Here is an 18,415-nt window from a genome sequence, read left to right on the forward strand (position 1 = left end):
TATTTATGCCATCCATGATCAAAGACGAATAGATGAGAAGTTTTCTTAATAGCTTGTTTTTGCAGAACCTTCCATCAGCACTCAACCACTAACGGTGGTAATAGTCAAAGTCAAATAACGGTGCATTTGTTTCAACCTCAATTAGTAACAACAAAATGGAGAAAAAAATGGTGAAAGAAAAGGGCAAGCAGAGCAAGGCAACGCTGGAAGCAAAGCGGCCCCGTTCCTCGCGTGCGTGCAAGACCAGCGAGAGAGAGAGAGAAGAAGCCGCCGCGCAGCCGCCTCCGGTCTCTCCTCCTCTCCCCCTTCCTCCGGCCGCCGCCCGCCTCCTCCTCTAGAAGCAAGGCGGAGGCTCCCGGCGCGCGCACGCCCGCCCGTCCCGCCGCCGCCGCCCCCAGTTCGCCCGGATCTCGGAGGAGGAGGAGGAGGAGCGAGCTCTCTAGGGTTCCGCGGCGGTCCCGGTTCCTGCGCCCCTTCAGGTACGGCGAAAAATCTCATCTTTCTCTCTGGCGTGCTCCGGGGGGATGTGTCGGGCGCCGAAATGGCTTGGCGAGAGCAGGGGGGCTCCTCCCGCTCGCGGCGGTTGCTATCGCCGTGGGATGGACGGAAGCCGGTGGTTTCCTCCGCGGAACGCGGCGGGGGAGTAGTTGCGGCGGCGCTGGTTGGGTTGGTGGGGATTGACTGGTTCTGCAGGGGAACGCGGCGTGCTTCTCCCCACTGGAAATTGGAGATGCAGGCTGGTCATGGCGGCGGCTCTCAGGGGAGCTTGATTCATGCGTGTTGCTGATGCTATGCTGATTCATTTTGGGTGGAGACTGACTAGTGGATTTGTGTAGGGTTGGACCGGTGGTGTTGTGATGCGACTATGCCACTCCATGCATTTCGATGCACTCTATCAGCTTAGGAGTGTGCACTTTTACACATTTAGGAAGCACGAACCTGAACTAGCCGATTGCATCGCTTCATAATCATAGGGCTGCACAGGTTAGATCACAAGCAACTAGATGCGACGCACGCCATTACAATTCTAGGTTTGCAGGCTACACCTGGCACTGCAAACCTAGGTCCTGCTCCCATGGTGGGCTAACTCTGTACCTGTAACCTGCATCGCCTTCACAATAAACCTGCCGTTGTTTGGTGCCGTTGTTTTGCTCCCCGTGACCCTGCCCATTGTCGCCGTAGCATCCGAATTTTTTGCTTCTATTTCTTCCTATAATTCTGTTAAAATATCCGTGCAATGAGATTTTTATCACCTCACTTTTGTTAAAATATCCGTGCAGGTCGTTCAACGTTTGGCCAATCTTATTAGGAGGAGACTGTATTTGTTGGTACTGTTCTTAGAACCAGACTTCATTTGGGATCGGATTTCGGATGTGACAAATGCCCACCAAAGTGGCTGCTTCAGATGTCATCAGAGTAAGCACTTCAAGTGCCCCCAGCACATCGAGCCACGGTTCCGCGCAAGATGACTATGAATCGTCAGGCGACGTGTATGTGTGGGGTGAAGTTATCTGTGAAAGCTCTGCCAGGGCTGGTTCTGATGCGGTAATCAAGTCGGCTGTGAGGCAGGATGTCCTGCTACCGAAGCCTTTGGAGTCCCATTTAGTTCTTGATGTGTATCATGTGGACTGCGGGGTCAAGCATGCTGCTTTGGTCACCAAGAATGGGGAAGTCTTCACATGGGGTGAAGAGTCTGGAGGACGGCTTGGTCATGGATCACGAGAAGATTATGCTCGCCCCAGCCTTGTCAATTCATTAGCGGTTTCCAACGTGGATTTCGTTGCTTGTGGGGAGTTCCATACCTGTGCTGTGACAACAGCTGGGGAACTGTATACCTGGGGAGATGGAACGCACAACATTGGGCTTTTGGGCCATGGTACTGACATAAGCCACTGGATTCCTAAAAGGATTTCAGGAGCACTGGACGGTCTGCAAGTTGCTTATGTTTCTTGTGGAACCTGGCATACAGCCTTGATTACAACAAGTGGCCAGTTATTTACCTTTGGTGATGGTACTTTTGGAGTTTTAGGCCATGGAAACCGAGAAAGTATTTCATGTCCGAGGGAGGTCGAGTCTTTATCGGGGCTCAGAACAATTGCTGTCGCCTGTGGTGTGTGGCACACTGCAGCTGTTGTAGAAGTTATAGTGACTCAGTCTAGTTCAAGTTTATCTTCTGGAAAGCTCTTCACATGGGGAGATGGCGACAAACATCGACTTGGTCATGGTGACAAGGAACCACGAGTTAAGCCGACATGTGTGGCTTCACTCATTGATTACGATTTTCACAGGATAGCATGCGGCCATGGCCTTACTGTGGGTCTGACAACATCTGGACAGGTTTGGAGCATGGGTAATACTGTTTATGGCCAGCTTGGAAATCCTCGCTCAGATGGTAAGCTCCCATGTTTAGTCGAAGAGATTATGGGTGAACAGGTTGTTCAAGTTGCTTGTGGTTCCTACCATGTTGCGGTTTTAACAGTTAAGAGTGAAGTTTTTACATGGGGAAAAGGAGCCAATGGAAGGTTGGGCCATGGAGATATAGACGACAGGAAAATACCTACGCTGGTTGAAGCCTTACGAGACAGAGCTGTTCGGCACATTTCCTGTGGTGCGAACTTCACAGCGGCCATATGCCAACATAAGTTGATGCCAGGAGCGGAGCAGTCGCAATGCACCTCATGTAGGCAACCATTTGGGTTTACCCGGAAGAGGCATAACTGCCATAATTGCGGACATGTCCATTGCAATGCGTGCACTTCGCGAAAGGTGTTGAGGGCAGCGTTGGCTCCCAATCCTGGAAAGCCTTACCGTGTTTGTGATTCTTGTTTTCTGAAACTGAACAATGCCATTGACTCCAGTGCAATTAATAAGAGGAAAGATACCGTGCCTCGCTACTCAGGCGAAAGCAATTCTGATAGTACTAAATTAGCTAAAGCAATTATCCCTAGTAATTTGGATATGATTAGAAGTTTGGATAGCAAGGCAGCAAAACAAGGGAAGAAAACAGACGCTCTTTCATTTCTTCGGTCTCCTCAAATGAGTTCACTTCTTCAGTTGAGGGATATTGCTTTATCTGGTGGGCCTGATCTGAACAGACCAGTTCCAAGACCAACTCGCACACCAGCAGTTCGATCGGTAAATACTTCCAGGGCTGTCTCCCCTTTCTCTCGTAAGCCTAGTCCGCCACGTTCTACCACACCAGTTCCGACAACTCATGGCCTTTCTATTGCGAAAAGTGCTACTGATAATCTTACGAAAAAGAACGAGATGTTAAATCAGGAAGTTGAAAGACTCCGCGGACAGGTATCTCATAATATTCATATGTCAGTATGTAGGCTTGGTTTTTAGTCTGTTAGTTAACAGAATCCTAATTTATGCATCTTGTTAGGTCGATAGTCTGAGGCACCGGTGTGAGGCTCAAGAACTTGAGCTACAGAAGTCTGCTAAGAAAGTACAAGAGGCCATGACTCTGGTTGCAGAGGAGTCTGCGAAGTCCAAAGCTGCTAAGGAAGTCATAAAAGCCCTAACAGCACAGGTAATATTGCCTGAGCACCTTAAAAACACATGATTCAGTAATTAACTGTTATGTAACTGCAGTATCCCATGCTTATAAATTCGTCGGTTGTTAAGGTTGACAAGAGATAAACATGTTAATGGTGCTGTGGTGGAGCTTCGACATTGAAAGAGAAGACATATCTTTAACATTGAAAGAACAATTGTTTTAGTGTTGTCAGATTATACCCATTTAATCTTAAAAACTAGTGATACAATATAAACTTTTGTATAGTTAGTACTACTTCCATTGGCTCTGTTTCTGAAATCTGTTCTCTACTTATTATTGAATCTGCCTTTTTCCGTGGCTTTTGTAGCTCAAGGACATGGCTGAAAGACTGCCTCCAGATGATGGCAACGATGCAAAGCAGTCACAGTTCCCAAACGGAATCGAGTCTCATGCTTCCATTTACTCTAGCATGGATTTGGATTCAGTTCACCAGTCACGGAATGAGTCTATCAATGCATTGAACGTGCCTAGCCTGAACACTGGACGATCCTTGCACCCAAATGGAATCTCAGGTCAGCAGAGATCGCCGGGTGTTAATGAAAACAATGAAGTGAGTGCTCACAGACACAGGGTTTCAAGCCCCCATGACGGCGCACTTTCGAATCGAAGAGCGCACAGCAGTAGTGATGAATTATTCGCCTCAAGCCGCAGAGCGGCTGATAGTGCTAGCATGGATACTATGTCCCTCCAAAATGGCGAGGATGGTTACAGATCTCGAGGTACGTTGTCACTGTCCAGTCCCGAAGTTAAGGCCGAATGGATTGAACAGTATGAACAAGGTGTATACATAACACTGACGACGCTTCTTGATGGGACTCGGGATCTCAAGAGGGTACGCTTCAGGTAATTTGATATTCTTCTCGGCTTCTCTCCTAAATACTACTGTCATGCCCTGTCTTGTTTCATTCATTAATAAATATGACATGGTAGGTTATAACAATTCACTCTGAGAATAGAAGGCTGTTTGTTCGTTCCTGATTCAGTTGTCTAATCACCACACGTGTCCAGTGTTTTTGTCACACAACTAACTCGGTCGGTTAATCAGCACTGCAGTTGCTGCCAACCTACTCTGCTAAAGGCACAAAGCTCGTGGCAGGATCTCATTGAGAACCATGACATATTCAGGTCCTCTAATTTTGCCTGCTCCTCACCTCCTTTTTTTTTTTGAATTCCTATCCAGCCGAAGACGGTTCGGCGAGCATCAAGCGGAGAGCTGGTGGAACGAGAACCATGACAAGGTCTACGAGCGGTACGGCGTGAGGAGCTCCGAGCGGGTGTCGTCGGCCGCATCGACCCGTTCAGCTCGGTGACTTGAGGACCGACCTGCTCTGCCCCGGCAATCATCGGATATCGCATGAGCTTCCGGGAAGGCCTCAGTTTTGCTCCTGTAACTCCGATGAATCGTTTTCTTGTTTCGCGATCAGTTCATCCGTTGAGGCAAGCAGGCAAGCAGGCAGAGGCATGCAGGGGCTTTGTAGCGCTGCCCTGATGTAATGTAAATATAGAGGTGACAATTATTAGTGTGGGAAAGAGGATGTGTTCATCAGAGCCAGGAACCACTCCTCTTTCCCCAATTCTGTAGCTAATTCATGTTGTAAAATCCGCAGAAATTCTTCAGTCATCATCTGCAGAAGTTTCTCCATTTGCAACTGTTTGTACGTGCTGACGTGGCGTCGAGCAGAGCTAATATACATGATGATGATGATTATTATGATGATGATGATGATGTTGTGGTGAGGAGCTCTCCTAGGTGGAGTGGCGGACAGCACAAAGGTTGCTGTCGCCGGCCTGGGTTCGAGTCTCCTCATTCTCCTATAAGAATAAGACAGGGGGCTTCTTTCCCTCTGTTCTCATTATTTTTTTTGATGATGATGTTGTGGAGCAATATTGTCTGATACAGTTGTGATATCATGTTGATGCATGTTGTGGTGCAACAATTCTGATACCACCATTTCTCTGGCATCTACCAAAATTCTGGCCATGAATCATGTGGAAAGGGTTAGTATCAGGTAAAGTGGCATCATGCGTGAATTTAATCGGGGACAAAACGTTTACGAAGATAAGTAGAAAAGTCGACATTTTAGCTAATAATGCCTTCTATCATTTTTTGGGGATCTTTAGTTAACATTCCTATTATTATTATTATTATTATTATTATTATTATTATTATTATTATTTTTGCTTATACCAAGATTTGATTTTAAATTTTATGTCGCCCTCGATTATTATTTAGGGGTTGATGTCGTGGTATCGCTGTTGCAAATAATTTTTGTGTTCTGAGTTGCTAAATGCAATTGTCATGGATATTTGTCTGATTTCTGTCATTTTCAACTTTTGACACTGTGGTCCTACCCGTGTTCACAAACAAACAAAAATGTGAAAGGGTACTGCAAGATATTCAAACGAATGATTTGAATTTGAACGCAAGTACACGATTTTCAAACGGAGGGTTAATTCGAAATGCAAAATTTTGAAATAAAAGCAAAATTTCAGCGATCAATGCCTTATATTTCTTTTCTTTTATTTGGCATCTTTCGTTAACACTTTTTTTTTGCTTATACAAAGAAATGTTTTCATATTTATACGGCGATAGATCAGTAAAAAAAGGTTCATAATTATCCGCCGATTATTATTTAAGAGTTGATATCATGGCATCACTGTCGCAAGTAAAATTTGGCGTTTCGAACGGTTAAATGTAATTGTCATAGATAGTTGTCTGATTTCCGTCATTTTCAACCTTTGACGACCGCGTTCACAAACAAACAATAATGTGGAAGGGTGCTGCCGAATTTTCAAACGGACAATTTTAATTCGGATGCAAGCACATCGTTTTTCAAATCAAAGGGTTTAAATTCGAACTGCAAGTTTTTGAAATAAATAAAAGGCATCTTGGTTAATAATCAGAAGATACCACGCACGCGCAGCATTATCCTCCCGAATCTCACTCCACCTCCGCTCCGGATCCCCCCGCCCGCCTCCACCGACCCCCCCGCGGCGGCGCCGGCGAGATGCCGCCGTCGAGCCGCCCGAGGGAGCCGCTCTCCCTCTCGCTCCCGGGCGCCGGCGGCCGCTCGCAGGACTTCCCCTCGCTCTTCTCCGACCTCACCTCGCTCCTCCTCCACCACTCCCCCGCCGCCGCCGCCACCCCCCACGGCCGCGCCCCGGTCTTCTCCTCCTCCACGCTCTCCATCCCCGCCCCCGCCGCCCCGGCGCAGGCGCAGGCGCAGTCCCAGCCGCAGGCGCCGACGCCGCTGGAGCGGGCGGCCATCGGGGCGTGCGCGGGGGCGGCGGCGGGGGCCTTCACCTACGCGGCGCTGCTGCCGCTCGACGCCGTCAAGACGCGGCTCCAGGCGGGGGCCGCCTCGCGCGGCTCCTGGCAGGTGTTCGCCGACATCCTCCGCGCCGACGGCCCCCTCGGCCTCTACCGGGGCCTCTCCGCCGTCATCCTCGGCTCCGCCACCTCCTCCGCCATCTACTTCGGCACCTGCGAGCTCGCCAAGTCGCTGCTGCGCCCGCACCTCCCCCCGTTCCTCGTGCCCCCGCTCGCCGGCGCCAGCGGCAACATCTCCTCCTCGGCCATCATGGTGCCCAAGGAGCTCATCACGCAGCGCCTCCAGTCGGGCGCCGCCATGGGCCGCTCCTGGCAGGTGCTGCTCCAGATCCTCCAGGCCGACGGCTTCTTCGGCCTCTACGCGGGGTACGCAGCCACCCTGCTCCGGAACCTCCCCGCCGGCGTGCTCAGCTACTCCTCCTTCGAGTACCTCAAGGCCTTCGCCCTCAGCAAGAGCAACGCCGCCAACCTGACGCCGGGGGAGAGCGTGCTGTGCGGCGCGCTCGCCGGCGCGATATCCGCGGGGCTCACCACCCCGCTCGACGTCGTCAAGACCCGGCTGATGACCAGGGTGGGCGCCGCCCAGGGGAGCCGCACGGTGGTGGGCACCATGCAGGAGGTCATCGCCGAGGAAGGCCTGATGGGTCTGTCCCGGGGGATCGGACCGAGGGTCCTGCACAGCGCCTGCTTCGCTGCGATTGGCTACTGCGCCTTCGAGACGGCCAGGCTCATGATCCTCAAGTCATACCTTGAATCGTGCGAGAGGAAGGCCGCTGCCGAGACCAAGACCGGAGTTGCCGCTGCCTGAGTGTGTATGATTCCTTTCCTTCTTTCAGGAAGGTAATCGCTTGTTCTGGGTAGTGTGCACTTTTCTTGTAGCTACCTAGCTATGATATTATGCAGATGATGTACCAGCCAGATGTATTTGCTTTAGTGTCATTTAAATTCAGTTATAGAGTTGTTTGAAGGATACAACAAGTAATAATATGAAACAGTTGTGAATCTCTCATTTGTTTTGATTAGTGGTTACTTATTTGCGGCATACATTTTCAGGTCGGTGTTTTCAGTAACATTCCATCTCTCTCTCTCTCTCTCTGTTACGTGTATGTGAAGCGTGTGTGTGATTACAATGAAAGCTCACAAACCTTAACTTTTGGTGTTCGCCACTAACTCAAAGCATTCATGGTGTTTTTGAGTGCTACTGCTCAGAAAAAATATCACAGTTATAAAATGTTCTCAAGCATAACATATATAAGTTTGTGGACACTAAGACCACAGAAATTCATGTATGCCAGGTTTTGTTTCCTAATGTTCAGAAATAGCATCACAGTCGTAGAATAATTTCAAGCACACCGAATTATACAAGTTTATGGACATCAGAGTCCACATAAATCGTGTATGCCAGATGAGGTCATTTCAGTGGGTTAGACATTGCACTACTGCAAGCGCATACAGTTCGATGCGAATGGACACGCTATAGTTCATCACTGGAAGTACTTTCTGCAGAATGAACTTGCTTCATGTGGGTAGTGAATCCTGATCATGTTCTCTAGGCACTTCTTGTAGGAGAAATCTGTAGGAGGGCCATCTGAGGATGCGACGTACAAGCACCTGGAGCTATGGAACTTTTGATGCTTAGCAACCTGCAAGCAGGGGAAGAAATTTCATCAAGTTTCAATTTTGGGTTTTGGTTCTTGTGATGCATCGGAAGACTGAAAGGTATGCTGCTTACCATTATGTAATTGTTATTCCCTGCCATCTTCTTTTCCTTCTCTGGGTGGTACATGAGAATATTTTCAACAATGAACTTCTCATCATCTCCAGAAAGCTTGATGCCATCCCTGCAAAGTATGGGAATAGATGGACTGCGAGTAAGGATTACGAACATAGAGAAGAAGCCACTTGTGGTCTACAAGAGAAGGTGCACTTTTCAATCATTGCAGTTACTTGGACTTTGTGATGTTCAAACTTAAATCAAACAGTCATATCATCATTTACTTGAAGAAGTGTAGCTACTTTTCATTACTTTGTGTCTTTTTAGAGTTGCAATGGGCTAGATATTATACCTTGATTCACGGATGATCCTCTTTACTTCTTTCATGATTGGATCAACTTGTGCATGGATCTGCTGTTCCGCTAGTGTAAAGTTTGAACTCCCTTGTTGTCCACTATTGCTACCTCCCCGGTTTGGTCCCTTTGATCTCCATGCTGGTCCTCTGCCACGGCTTGGGCCAAGATTGCCGGTCTTGATGTTCCGTCCACCATAGTTGGATGGTCCTGAAATGTGGAAGTTCGGGGCGCTTGTGGTATTGACTCTTTGGGCTTTCCACCTACTGTTACCTCCACGGTGTGATCCCTCTGATTTCCACACTGCACCTCTACCACCACCTCGACCTCTACCAACATTATTGGTCTTTCTACTCCATCCACCAGAGCTAGATGGACCTGTAATGGCAAAGTTGCCCTGGCTTGCCACATTTGCTTTCTTCCAACTTGGGTTACCATCTTCTTGTGTTGCATCTGAGGTCCAATTACCATCTCGCTGCCTTCTCTGATACACTTTCGTGGTAGATCTGCTCTGATTCCATCCACTAGTGCCGCTTGTTGGCCCTGTAATGGCAGTGTTGCTCGGGCCTGCCACATATGCTTTGTTCCAACTTGGGTTACCATCTTGTTGCATTACATCTGAGCTCCAATTACTATTACGTTGCCTTCTCTGATAAACTTTCGTGGTAGAACTGCTCTGGTTCCATCCACCAGTGGCACTTGACTCTGTGGCGACATGTTTACCATGTTGCCAATTTGCAGCTGGCACCTTTTGGTGCCCTTGTTCAGCCCTCCAACCTTGAAGATCATGCAACAGGAGATTTGCTTTTGGCCTGTCTGTCCAAGAGATTGGACTGTTTCCTCCCAAACATAAGACTCCATCCTCTTCGATTTCATCTTCTTCAAGGTTGTCAACATCATACAAGCAGGAACCGTATGGAACAATTATATTATCTTCAGTGGCTCTTGTTGTTTCTACGTCTGTGAGGAATTCATATAAACCATACCCTCCAAGGTTCTCATTGCCTGCTAACTGTAAAAGACCAAGAGGTTCAGAGAAGGGAGAAAATAATTGCGTGATGCACACATGTGAGAAAATAGGCAGGTGAAATGTTCGTTTTACCATGTTCTCATCATTCCAGTGGATTTTGAAGGCTGAACCGGTCCCAATTGGTGCAGGATTGCCCCAAGAGCAGGTAGACACAACACTATCCAACTGATCAGAATAGACCTTCTCTGCACCCTCCTCGAAGCATTGCAATGGCCTCTGAAACATGTTTTTCTCGGTGTTTTAATCAATGCCAACGCTTGCTCATCAAAATGGGGGGTTCAAAACAAAATGAAATGGAGAACTTACAGCGAGTGTAGCCTTCATGAAGGGTGCCTGTATCTTGAGGGCCTTGAATGTGGCCTTGTAACCATAGCTGTTGAAGCCATGCAAGTTACCTGTGCAGGTCATGCTGCTTGCAACAGTAGTCAGGTGTTCTTCAAGAACTGATTTTGTAACCATTCCAACTGCCTTGGAAAGGTGCTGGAAGGATGGTCGAAAGCATAAATAGAAGAAAGTAGAACATGAGTAATGCTTTAATAGAAGCTACTAAATTCATCATAAAGGTAAAAAGGCAAGAACTAGCTGGACCTGTGTGACTCGACCAAAGGCAGAGGAAATTCCAAACCCTTCCCGAACTCCTTGGATGCTGTAGGGCACAGACCTGGTAGTGTCGATCAGATCCATCACAGGGATGCATGCATCCATTGCTGTTCCCCAGACATCACCACTCTCCCCAGTTGAGTCTTTATCCATTGTGATTACCAGCGCCAGTTCGCCCTTCTGCTCTGTACCGGAGTTCTGGACCCAACACGTGTCTTGTGGTTCAACCCATATTATGTTCACCTCCTGAACTCGTGGATCACCTGGGAGAAAAATGCAAGAGAACCTCTGTTTAGTAAGCAGAATTGCATAAGCACTATCAACATATTCATCTGGATTTTCTATATGCATGATACCTAGTATGACTGAACTTTTGGTTTACCTTTTATGATTGTGTCCAGGAGTATAGGAGAAATGGTATTGGCCATCAACTGGACAACTCGCGCAGAAGATTCAGATTGTGTGGTGACACTTTTTGTCAGGAAAAACTGCAAACAGGAGACCTGTTCTTCGTCATCTGCATCCTGGTAGCACATATATTCGCTGCAAAGAAGAAATGTCAGATTATGTTCAGAAATTAGAGAATAGACCATTTAAAGCTCATGCTTGATTTTCTCAATGTAGCATGCCAAAATCCCAATGAAGGACATTATTCAACTTAAGTTACCAAATAAACAACTCAAATCTTAGCGGATCTGCAAATTAAATCCAACCATTGGAATATTCTTTCAGAAGAATATGAAAATAAAGCCTCCTGTACTATTTCAAGGTTAAAACAATAAAAGATTGTAGCACCTTGAGATCACAACTCTCTTCATAAGTTGATTCACCTGCCCCTTCTTCTTTCCGCATCTATATATTTCTTCCTGGCATTTCTGAAGAATACCTTGCATACTTATGTTCATTTCATCCAGTTGCTTCTGTAAGGGCACAAAATGATTTCTTCAACATATAGTCTTGATGATAATGCTGAAAAACAATTATACTATTTGAAAAGTAGGAGAAAAGGAAAAATACCTTGTCAAGGTGAATGTGGCCAACAAGACAATGTGTTGCTTGAATATTTTGTTGTTGATAACTGAAACAAGACAATGATTGTGAGCCTAGCACAGTATACACTGAAATGTAAGAAGTAGTTACTTGTGATTTGATTTTGGCTTATAACTTTATAACACAGTGTAAAGCTGAACTGGACTGATCTAAGATTCCAAGTTCAATACGATGTCAAGAAACAAAAATTTGCTAGTCTTGTTCATGTTTATGATTCACTCATGTGAAACTAATACTAAAGTGCATAGTTTGGGAAAATAGTATGTAACTTGGGGCAGAAGGAACATTGTAGTATGATAAATAATTATGGAAGTATGAACGGTACATACTGGATTGAGAACTCAGTAGCACAGTCTTCTACTTTGGTCCTCTTTAAGCAGGCTTGAACTGCGAGCGATGCTCTTTCCATGCAAAAATTATTGCCGCAGGAGCATTTGTTCAGATACAAAATTATTTTTTGGTCATTTTCATTCCTAGAGCCAGCTCTTGTAAGTAGTACTTCCTGTAAATGCAACAATCAGAAGTCAGAACATATGGACCGAAGTCGTAGATGTAACTGACCAAATGAGCCTCTCACCTTCATTGAGTCCCATGAGGCCATGTTATTCTGATTTGGGTCTAACACTGCCTTGTATGCAGCATTCGTAACTGCAGTGGCTGCCAAGATACCAACGGGATCTCCTGGTGTCACAGAACTGGATGAGTCTGTCGAGTCAAACTTGACAACTGAATTTCCGCACGAGTTTCTTATGGTTCCATCATAGCATGCTACAACATCTCGGAGCATTGCCATCATGTTCTTGAAGAGAACGCCCGGCTCCACAAGTCCTTTAGATGCGCGTATTGTCTTCTCCCTTGCAGATATTGAATGGAGTAGGTCCTCATATGGGTTCAGTCCATTGCAAAATGAGTTCCTGACAAAACCATGTGCCTCCAAAGGATGGCAACCATTGGTGCTGCTGCCGCACTTGCTTAGCGACTTGGATACGCAATCCTCTACCAAGCTGCCAGAATATAATCTTCCGTTGCGCTGCAGCTGATGTCCCAAGAAACCAATCTGCTCCACTACTTTGGTCATGGCTGAATCTCTCTTTTGGTCAACCAAGAAGCGAATGTCAGAAGAAGTAATGAAGTCCACAATTGGTTTCCGTAACTTGTCAAGATCAAGTGTCTGATGCTGTATTGTCTGTGGTATTGGATTCTGGACATTGAAGTCTCTCAGGCTTACGCTGAAACCATCAGTAAATAATGATTCCATTAGTAGGGGCTGCAGAAGATTCAGAAATTCTATGGCCTCCCTTGGATTCTTCATGGACAGAACTGATGAGATGGTAATAGTGCCAGCAACCAAGTCTCTGATTAATATTTTATTTTCCTGTGGTAGTACTGTCTCTAGAATCTGAGCGAAACTCCACTCTGGTCCACCTGATAGTCGCTTCATGGGAATCAACCCTGCCGTGAACATTGCATTTATAAGTTCATTGGCCTCCATTCTGGAATACTTTCTAGCAGACATTTTCTTTAAAGCTAGTAAGCAATCATTCTTGAGCTGAAAATTCAGCTTTGCATTGTGAGAGCTGACCAGCTGCTTCTCCACCGTGAAGAGCTCTATAGCTTCAGCCCTTGCTGACACTGACCTTGGGAAGAAAATGTGGACACAGTCGCCATCAAAATCTGCTCCAAGTGGGCCACATATGAGTGGGTTGATCTTGATGGTGTGGTCAGTATGTACACGGACATACATTGCTTGGACTGAGTGCTTGTCGGTGCTTGGTGGCCTGTTGACAAATACCGCATCTCCATCCAGAATTCTCCGGTTGACCGTTTCACCAACCTTTAGTATGGTCCGTTTCTTATTTGCTTTCCCCACATCCAAGGAGTGCGTGATAGAATTAGCATCTTCATGTGTCAGGCAAAGACCTCTATCCATCATGCCTTGCAGCTGAGCAATGTTGTAGTCTGTCACACGCTCTTCTACCGACATTCGTCTTGCTACTTCATCAGGAACTCCTACCACATTCATAGGAATGTATGGGTCACCCGTGATCACACCACGGCATGAGAAGCTTGAGCTCTTGCTGATGCAGAGTGCCTTCATCTTTTGCTGCCATTGTTTTGTTGCAGGCAGACTTTTAAAGGTGATATCTTGAGGACCCTATGAAAGATACATGACACCAGATATGAACACACAGTTTTGATCAAGTAGATAGGATGCATTTCATTTGCATATTATCTACATACCCTTGCTGTTCCTGCATGCTTGATGTAGTCAGCAATGGCAAGCTGAAGATCATCTGCTTCCACCTCATGTTCTTTGAAGGTTGGGGGGCCAACCCTTGAGTTGTTGATTCTATGTACGTTGAGTACGATTTTCCTCAGCAGGTTTGTGGAGGCATCCTAAAGAATGGAGAAAAAAGTCAGGAGTGACGGTGAAACGAAGGAAATTCTGATGCAACCAAAAGTATATGAGTGATGAGTCTCAAAAGGTACTTACCGGAGAGCACATGATTGTTTCATCTAAAACATTGTAAGCGCGGAGGCAGTTTGGTGGAACAGGGAGATTGCTCATCACAAATCCATCCTGAAGAATATATCCCTTAGCAGCAATCTGCCTTCTTGTTTTTTCAGAGATCTTCTCCATTATTTTCCGAACCTAAGAAACAGAAGAACAAAATGTGAGTATCTCTAGCACCTATTAGTTCTTGAAGTATTCATTAATTTCTCTTGTCATAACCATTTCTAATGCAAAGCAGAGCAACTAAGTTCTGAGACTTTTGTTCTACATCCTCCTCCCTTGCAGGGTGGCTTTTGCCACAAGAGCAACAAGTCTCTGTCTAGTACTAGTACCTCTTCTGCGAATAAACGACGGCAGTGAGAGCTGCCCTTCGTGTGAAAGCCAAATTGATCGAGGAAGCTCCAAAATCCCTCTTCCAGTTCTTTCCTGGATGGCACTCTCAGCTCCAAGGTAAGGGCTCCATTGGATTTCTTGACTTTTGCAACATGGATTGGTGGGAGATCCTGGAAGAAGATGAATGCAGAATTCGACAAAGGAAATAATAGTGGCTGGTTAGTTAGAGGGATTAAGGGAAAAAATACTCCAAATAAAAAATTTGAACCATGGCAAGACATAATTAATTGGTGCTTGTACTGTACATATGGCATGCTCCTCAGAAACTAAAACCAGAAACTAACACTAGCCACCAATAACTTAACTAATAGTCTTAATTTAAATTTGAAATTTGAGTGGAGATTTGTACTGTTTGAGGGTTGGGTAATGTGGTGGAATTTAGCCATAACAGACGTCTAGGCTACTGCACAATGTGTGTTAAATAAAGCATGGCATTTGCTTCCTTTGGAGATAATTGATATTTTAGTTGCTGCATGCATTTTAAACTCTGCACCTGTTGCTTTTGAATTGGATCATACATCTTTCTGGGAAGATCCAAATTTCAAATTTCAGCACCTGTTATGCTAGTGTCACTTCCAAATTTCAGCTCATCGTCTTCTCTGACTGCTCTAGTGTTTAAGCTGAACTACCTGCACTTGTTTTGTATTTAGCTGCTTAACGCTATCTCTGCAGCAGCAACTTTTTGGAATTTTTTTTTCATCATCGACGATTCAGTTACGATCTATCTAGCAGTAGATTCGGCTACCTTGAGATTTTCTCGGAGAATTAGAGTGAGCTACATATGAATGTGCATATTATGCATACCAACCTGACCCTACTAATGCAACTTAAAGGAGACTTGAACAGTTTGATCTCCTTCATCAGTTATCACTTAATTACCTGACAGTATGAACATGAGGTGAAGTTGCTCTCCTTTTCCACACTTTTCTGTTTCTGTTGCAAAGTACAGAAATTCCATGTTAATGCTAGCCACTACATCACTGATCATAGTATGCTTGGGCAGGGTTTAATTTCTGCATGTACCTTGCAGTTCTTGAACTGGAGGCAGCTGAAGCAGATCATGTTGAGTATCTTCGTCAGCTCGGTGATATGGCTTGGGTGGTAGACGGACACGGGCAGCTTGATGAACCCGAAATGACCTTCAGCCAGCCATGAGAAGACGAGTTTTGTCAGAAAATAATAAATGAAGGTGCAGTATGCACATATATGGGCTGATTCAGAATCTTAGATCAAAGATTGCAGAACCTAACATGGATGTGCATGCAAAATTTCCAGGTGGGCAGAATCAATGTCATTACAACAATCTCTTTGTCAGCTCAGTTCAGGAACACACTATAAATCAGTCGAGATAAATGCTGCGGCATTGACTTTTATCAACAATGTCTTTGACAGTGTACAACAGTAAACTGAACGGCCAGGTGTGACCATTATCATATCCAACAGTTTATTATGTTCCTAGAAAGTGATCTAACCGAGGCAACTAAATTTTCTATCTTCCAGTAAACTGTCTTGCTGAATATTTTGCAGGTGGAATGAGATGCTGTTATTTCAGCCGAGTTTTTTGAGTATTGCCGAAAGCTTAGGAACAGGAGATACCTATCCTATCAGTTGAGACAAATGCTGACGCAGAACTGATTTTAGCAAGAATACTCTGACAATGTATAATACTCAAGTGAGTAGTCAGATCAGCTGTTATCATATCAAACTATTTGTGTTTCAACAGAGTGATCTTGCCTACTGTAGGTAAGTATTTGTGCTCGAATAAACTGAACTTTAGTTGAATATCGTTCAGTTTGGTTTTATCTAGTTTCAGGAACCTGAAAAATAATCTCAATTTCGGTTCCAAACTACCTGTGCAGGATTATCACACACTGAACTAGGCAGCTAGCTAGCCCACTAAGAAGTTTTATCTGCATGTTTGTAGACGTGAAGTGGCACTATTCATCGCTAAATTAAAGGGGCACACCACTGTTGGTAGAAACCTAGAAAATCAGGTGCGTCATGACCCAGATTTCTGTTTATTTTGTTCACAAAAACCTCTAAATAAACAGATCTTGTTTTGACTTGAAAGTCTCAGGCAATGCAGAAGTGTCAAACAGCTGCAGCTTACACTATCACACCCAACTTAATTACCTATGCTCCTGTAAACAGCTAGTTTAGTTTTGTCAAACTTGGATTTGGTTTCTAACTTGACACATGCTAAACTGTCAGAAAATTTTAGCCGCACGTTTGCAGACGTTTACTGATGCTTCTATTCTTTCTCTCCGTGCATGGATTAATTGATGGGCTAACCAAGGAAGCTACTGGCCGGGTTGATTTTGTAGCAGGTATAAAACAGAGAGGAGCCAGTGAGTCACCTTCACACTTGGCGAGGTCGGTGGCGCCGCAGGAGTCGCAGTGGCCGAGCTGCAGCGGCAGGCCCAGCGCCGGGTTCCCGGCCAGCTGGCTCGGGTGCGTCACCGGGAACTCCTCCTTCATCGGCTGCGCCTTCACCTGCAATGCATGCGACCATCAATGTGGTTAGTTAATCACCTGCTGTTCTGCTATGAAGAAGGAGGGGGAGGAGACGACGAAGAGGCCATGATTGGTTGGAGTGAAAGAGGAGAAGAAATGCGTGGCAATTACGTACGATCTCCTGGTTTGAGGCGACGGTGAGCCTGATGCTGGTGACGGTGCCCTCCGCGACGAACGCAGGGTCATCGCCGGCCTCCATTGCCGTCTCCATCGCCGGTGCTTTGGGCGAGCTGCACCGGTGGATGGATCGATTGGAAGAGAGTTGAGTGAGAGTGAGGGAGCGAGGGAGCTGGGTTGTGAGGGAGCTGGGTTGAGAGCTAGCCATCTTTCACTCACTGACCATGACCAGCACCCAACTGCAGTAGCACGCGTTAAGTGTATGTCTCCTAATATTTAAAAGAAAAGAAAAGAAAAGGTGCCCCTTCAAAAAAAGAGACCCAAAAGTGCCGTCTGTTTCTCTTCTAGTTTCTTCCATCTGTTTATCTGGTTCTCAATGATCTCGATTCTTCTTCTCATTTCAACAAGTGGGCTATTTCTCTTCTTTTTTGAAAAAATGCAATTCGCACACGTGGGTCGACATATGTTAGATAAATCAGAGCATTTTTTTCTGACTGATTTAACATGTTGTGCTTTGATCATGCATGTGGCAAAACAAGTTCCTTCCATTAAGATATGCTTAAGGCCTAGTTTGGCAACACAGTTTTCCCAAGACTATAGTAACCGAAAACCTCAGTATTCCAATGCGCGGGCAATGTGTACTTCAGTTTTTAGAAACCACATTTTTTTTCTTAGTTTTAGCAAAACTATGAAGGTGTTTGGCAAATGCAGTTTTTCTCACTTTTCCCTGGTTTGACGGATTATCACATTGCTTGCATAGTCTAGAACCAAATTCAGTTGCACTCGACCTGAGCTTATGCATGCTAACGGCCGCCGCATGTAGCCTTGCGTAGATGCATCTACTCATCTCATGTACCAGTTTATCTCTTGTATCTCTCGCTGCATAGAATCGATCAGTGTATGACTGCTCCAATGATTGATCGATCTATCCGATGATCTAAGCCTCGTCAAGCATGTGTTTCCAGCCTGCGTTGTAGTGTTTTACGCCTGTATGATGATCATCAGGGCAGAGCTATGTGTATAGCTAAGGGGGCCATGGCCCCCTCCCCCCAGCCCAATGCAAAATCATTGAAGGGATTTTTTTCAGAAGACTTAGATGGAAGCAAATATTCTCATTTGGCCCCTCCAAAACTCCATACTATGCTGCATACGACTGTCTCAGGAAGTCAGGATCAATCAATCTACTCCCCAATCTAATCTACATGCTGCCCCCTTGTTGCATCGACGATCAGTTTG

The 18,415-nt window shown here is 45.7% G+C and overlaps 3 protein-coding genes across 9 annotated transcripts; 2 read left to right on the plus strand and 1 right to left on the minus strand.

The window, feature by feature from the left end:
- The first annotated feature begins 212 nt into the window (after positions 1-212).
- LOC119270649 (PH, RCC1 and FYVE domains-containing protein 1-like) lies at positions 213-5,279 on the plus strand. Of its 2 annotated transcripts, XM_037552677.1 has the most exons (6): positions 213-479; positions 1,281-3,303; positions 3,389-3,535; positions 3,870-4,281; positions 4,392-4,405; positions 4,743-5,279. In XM_037552677.1, exons 2-6 carry the CDS (start codon positions 1,381-1,383, stop codon positions 4,794-4,796), a joined length of 2,550 nt encoding a protein of 849 aa, XP_037408574.1. In that variant the 5' UTR covers positions 213-479; positions 1,281-1,380; the 3' UTR covers positions 4,797-5,279. The 2 variants fall into 2 exon arrangements, with proteins under 2 accessions (XP_037408574.1, XP_037408573.1); XM_037552676.1 differs by having other exon boundaries at positions 215-479; positions 3,870-4,405.
- A 1,222-nt stretch (positions 5,280-6,501) lies between these two features.
- On the plus strand, positions 6,502-17,500 carry LOC119270650 (protein MITOFERRINLIKE 1, chloroplastic-like). 5 transcript variants are annotated; one of them, XR_005134244.1, is made up of 8 exons: positions 12,880-12,971; positions 14,023-14,315; positions 14,441-14,605; positions 15,579-15,737; positions 15,824-15,966; positions 16,076-16,291; positions 16,408-16,542; positions 16,876-17,500. XR_005134244.1 is itself a non-coding variant. In XM_037552681.1 (7 exons), exon 1 carries the CDS (start codon positions 6,571-6,573, stop codon positions 7,699-7,701), a length of 1,131 nt encoding a protein of 376 aa, XP_037408578.1. In that variant the 5' UTR covers positions 6,502-6,570; the 3' UTR covers positions 7,702-7,733; positions 8,447-8,612; positions 8,718-8,814; positions 10,992-11,117; positions 14,023-14,126; positions 14,269-14,315; positions 14,441-14,577. The 5 variants fall into 5 exon arrangements, 4 of the variants coding, with proteins under 4 accessions (XP_037408578.1, XP_037408575.1, XP_037408576.1 ...); XM_037552681.1 differs by lacking the exons at positions 12,880-12,971; positions 15,579-15,737; positions 15,824-15,966; ... (1 more) ...; positions 16,408-16,542; positions 16,876-17,500 and adding exons at positions 6,502-7,733; positions 8,447-8,612; positions 8,718-8,814; positions 10,992-11,117 and having other exon boundaries at positions 14,023-14,126; positions 14,269-14,315; positions 14,441-14,577; XM_037552678.1 differs by lacking the exons at positions 12,880-12,971; positions 14,441-14,605; positions 15,579-15,737; ... (2 more) ...; positions 16,408-16,542; positions 16,876-17,500 and adding exons at positions 6,502-7,733; positions 8,460-8,612; positions 8,718-8,814; positions 10,992-11,117 and having other exon boundaries at positions 14,023-14,171.
- LOC119270647 (DNA-directed RNA polymerase V subunit 1-like) lies at positions 8,085-17,273 on the minus strand. 2 transcript variants are annotated; one of them, XM_037552674.1, is made up of 18 exons: positions 17,178-17,262; positions 16,906-17,041; positions 15,572-15,687; positions 15,428-15,481; positions 14,488-14,658; positions 14,135-14,293; positions 13,882-14,037; positions 12,218-13,795; positions 11,970-12,142; positions 11,608-11,668; positions 11,386-11,510; positions 10,973-11,133; positions 10,579-10,853; positions 10,297-10,470; positions 10,063-10,206; positions 8,960-9,972; positions 8,626-8,734; positions 8,085-8,536 (listed from the first exon to the last, which is right to left on the minus strand). In XM_037552674.1, the coding sequence occupies exons 1-18, from the start codon at positions 17,259-17,261 to the stop codon at positions 8,378-8,380; spliced, it is 4,848 nt and encodes a 1,615-aa protein (XP_037408571.1). In that variant the 5' UTR covers position 17,262; the 3' UTR covers positions 8,085-8,377. The 2 variants fall into 2 exon arrangements, with proteins under 2 accessions (XP_037408571.1, XP_037408572.1); XM_037552675.1 differs by lacking the exon at positions 16,906-17,041 and having other exon boundaries at positions 17,081-17,273.
- Positions 17,501-18,415: the final 915 nt, after the last annotated feature.

The sequence above is a fragment of the Triticum dicoccoides genome, chromosome 3A (assembly GCF_002162155.2).
Source record: "Triticum dicoccoides isolate Atlit2015 ecotype Zavitan chromosome 3A, WEW_v2.0, whole genome shotgun sequence".
In the NCBI taxonomy this organism is placed as follows: Eukaryota; Viridiplantae; Streptophyta; class Magnoliopsida; order Poales; family Poaceae; genus Triticum; species Triticum dicoccoides.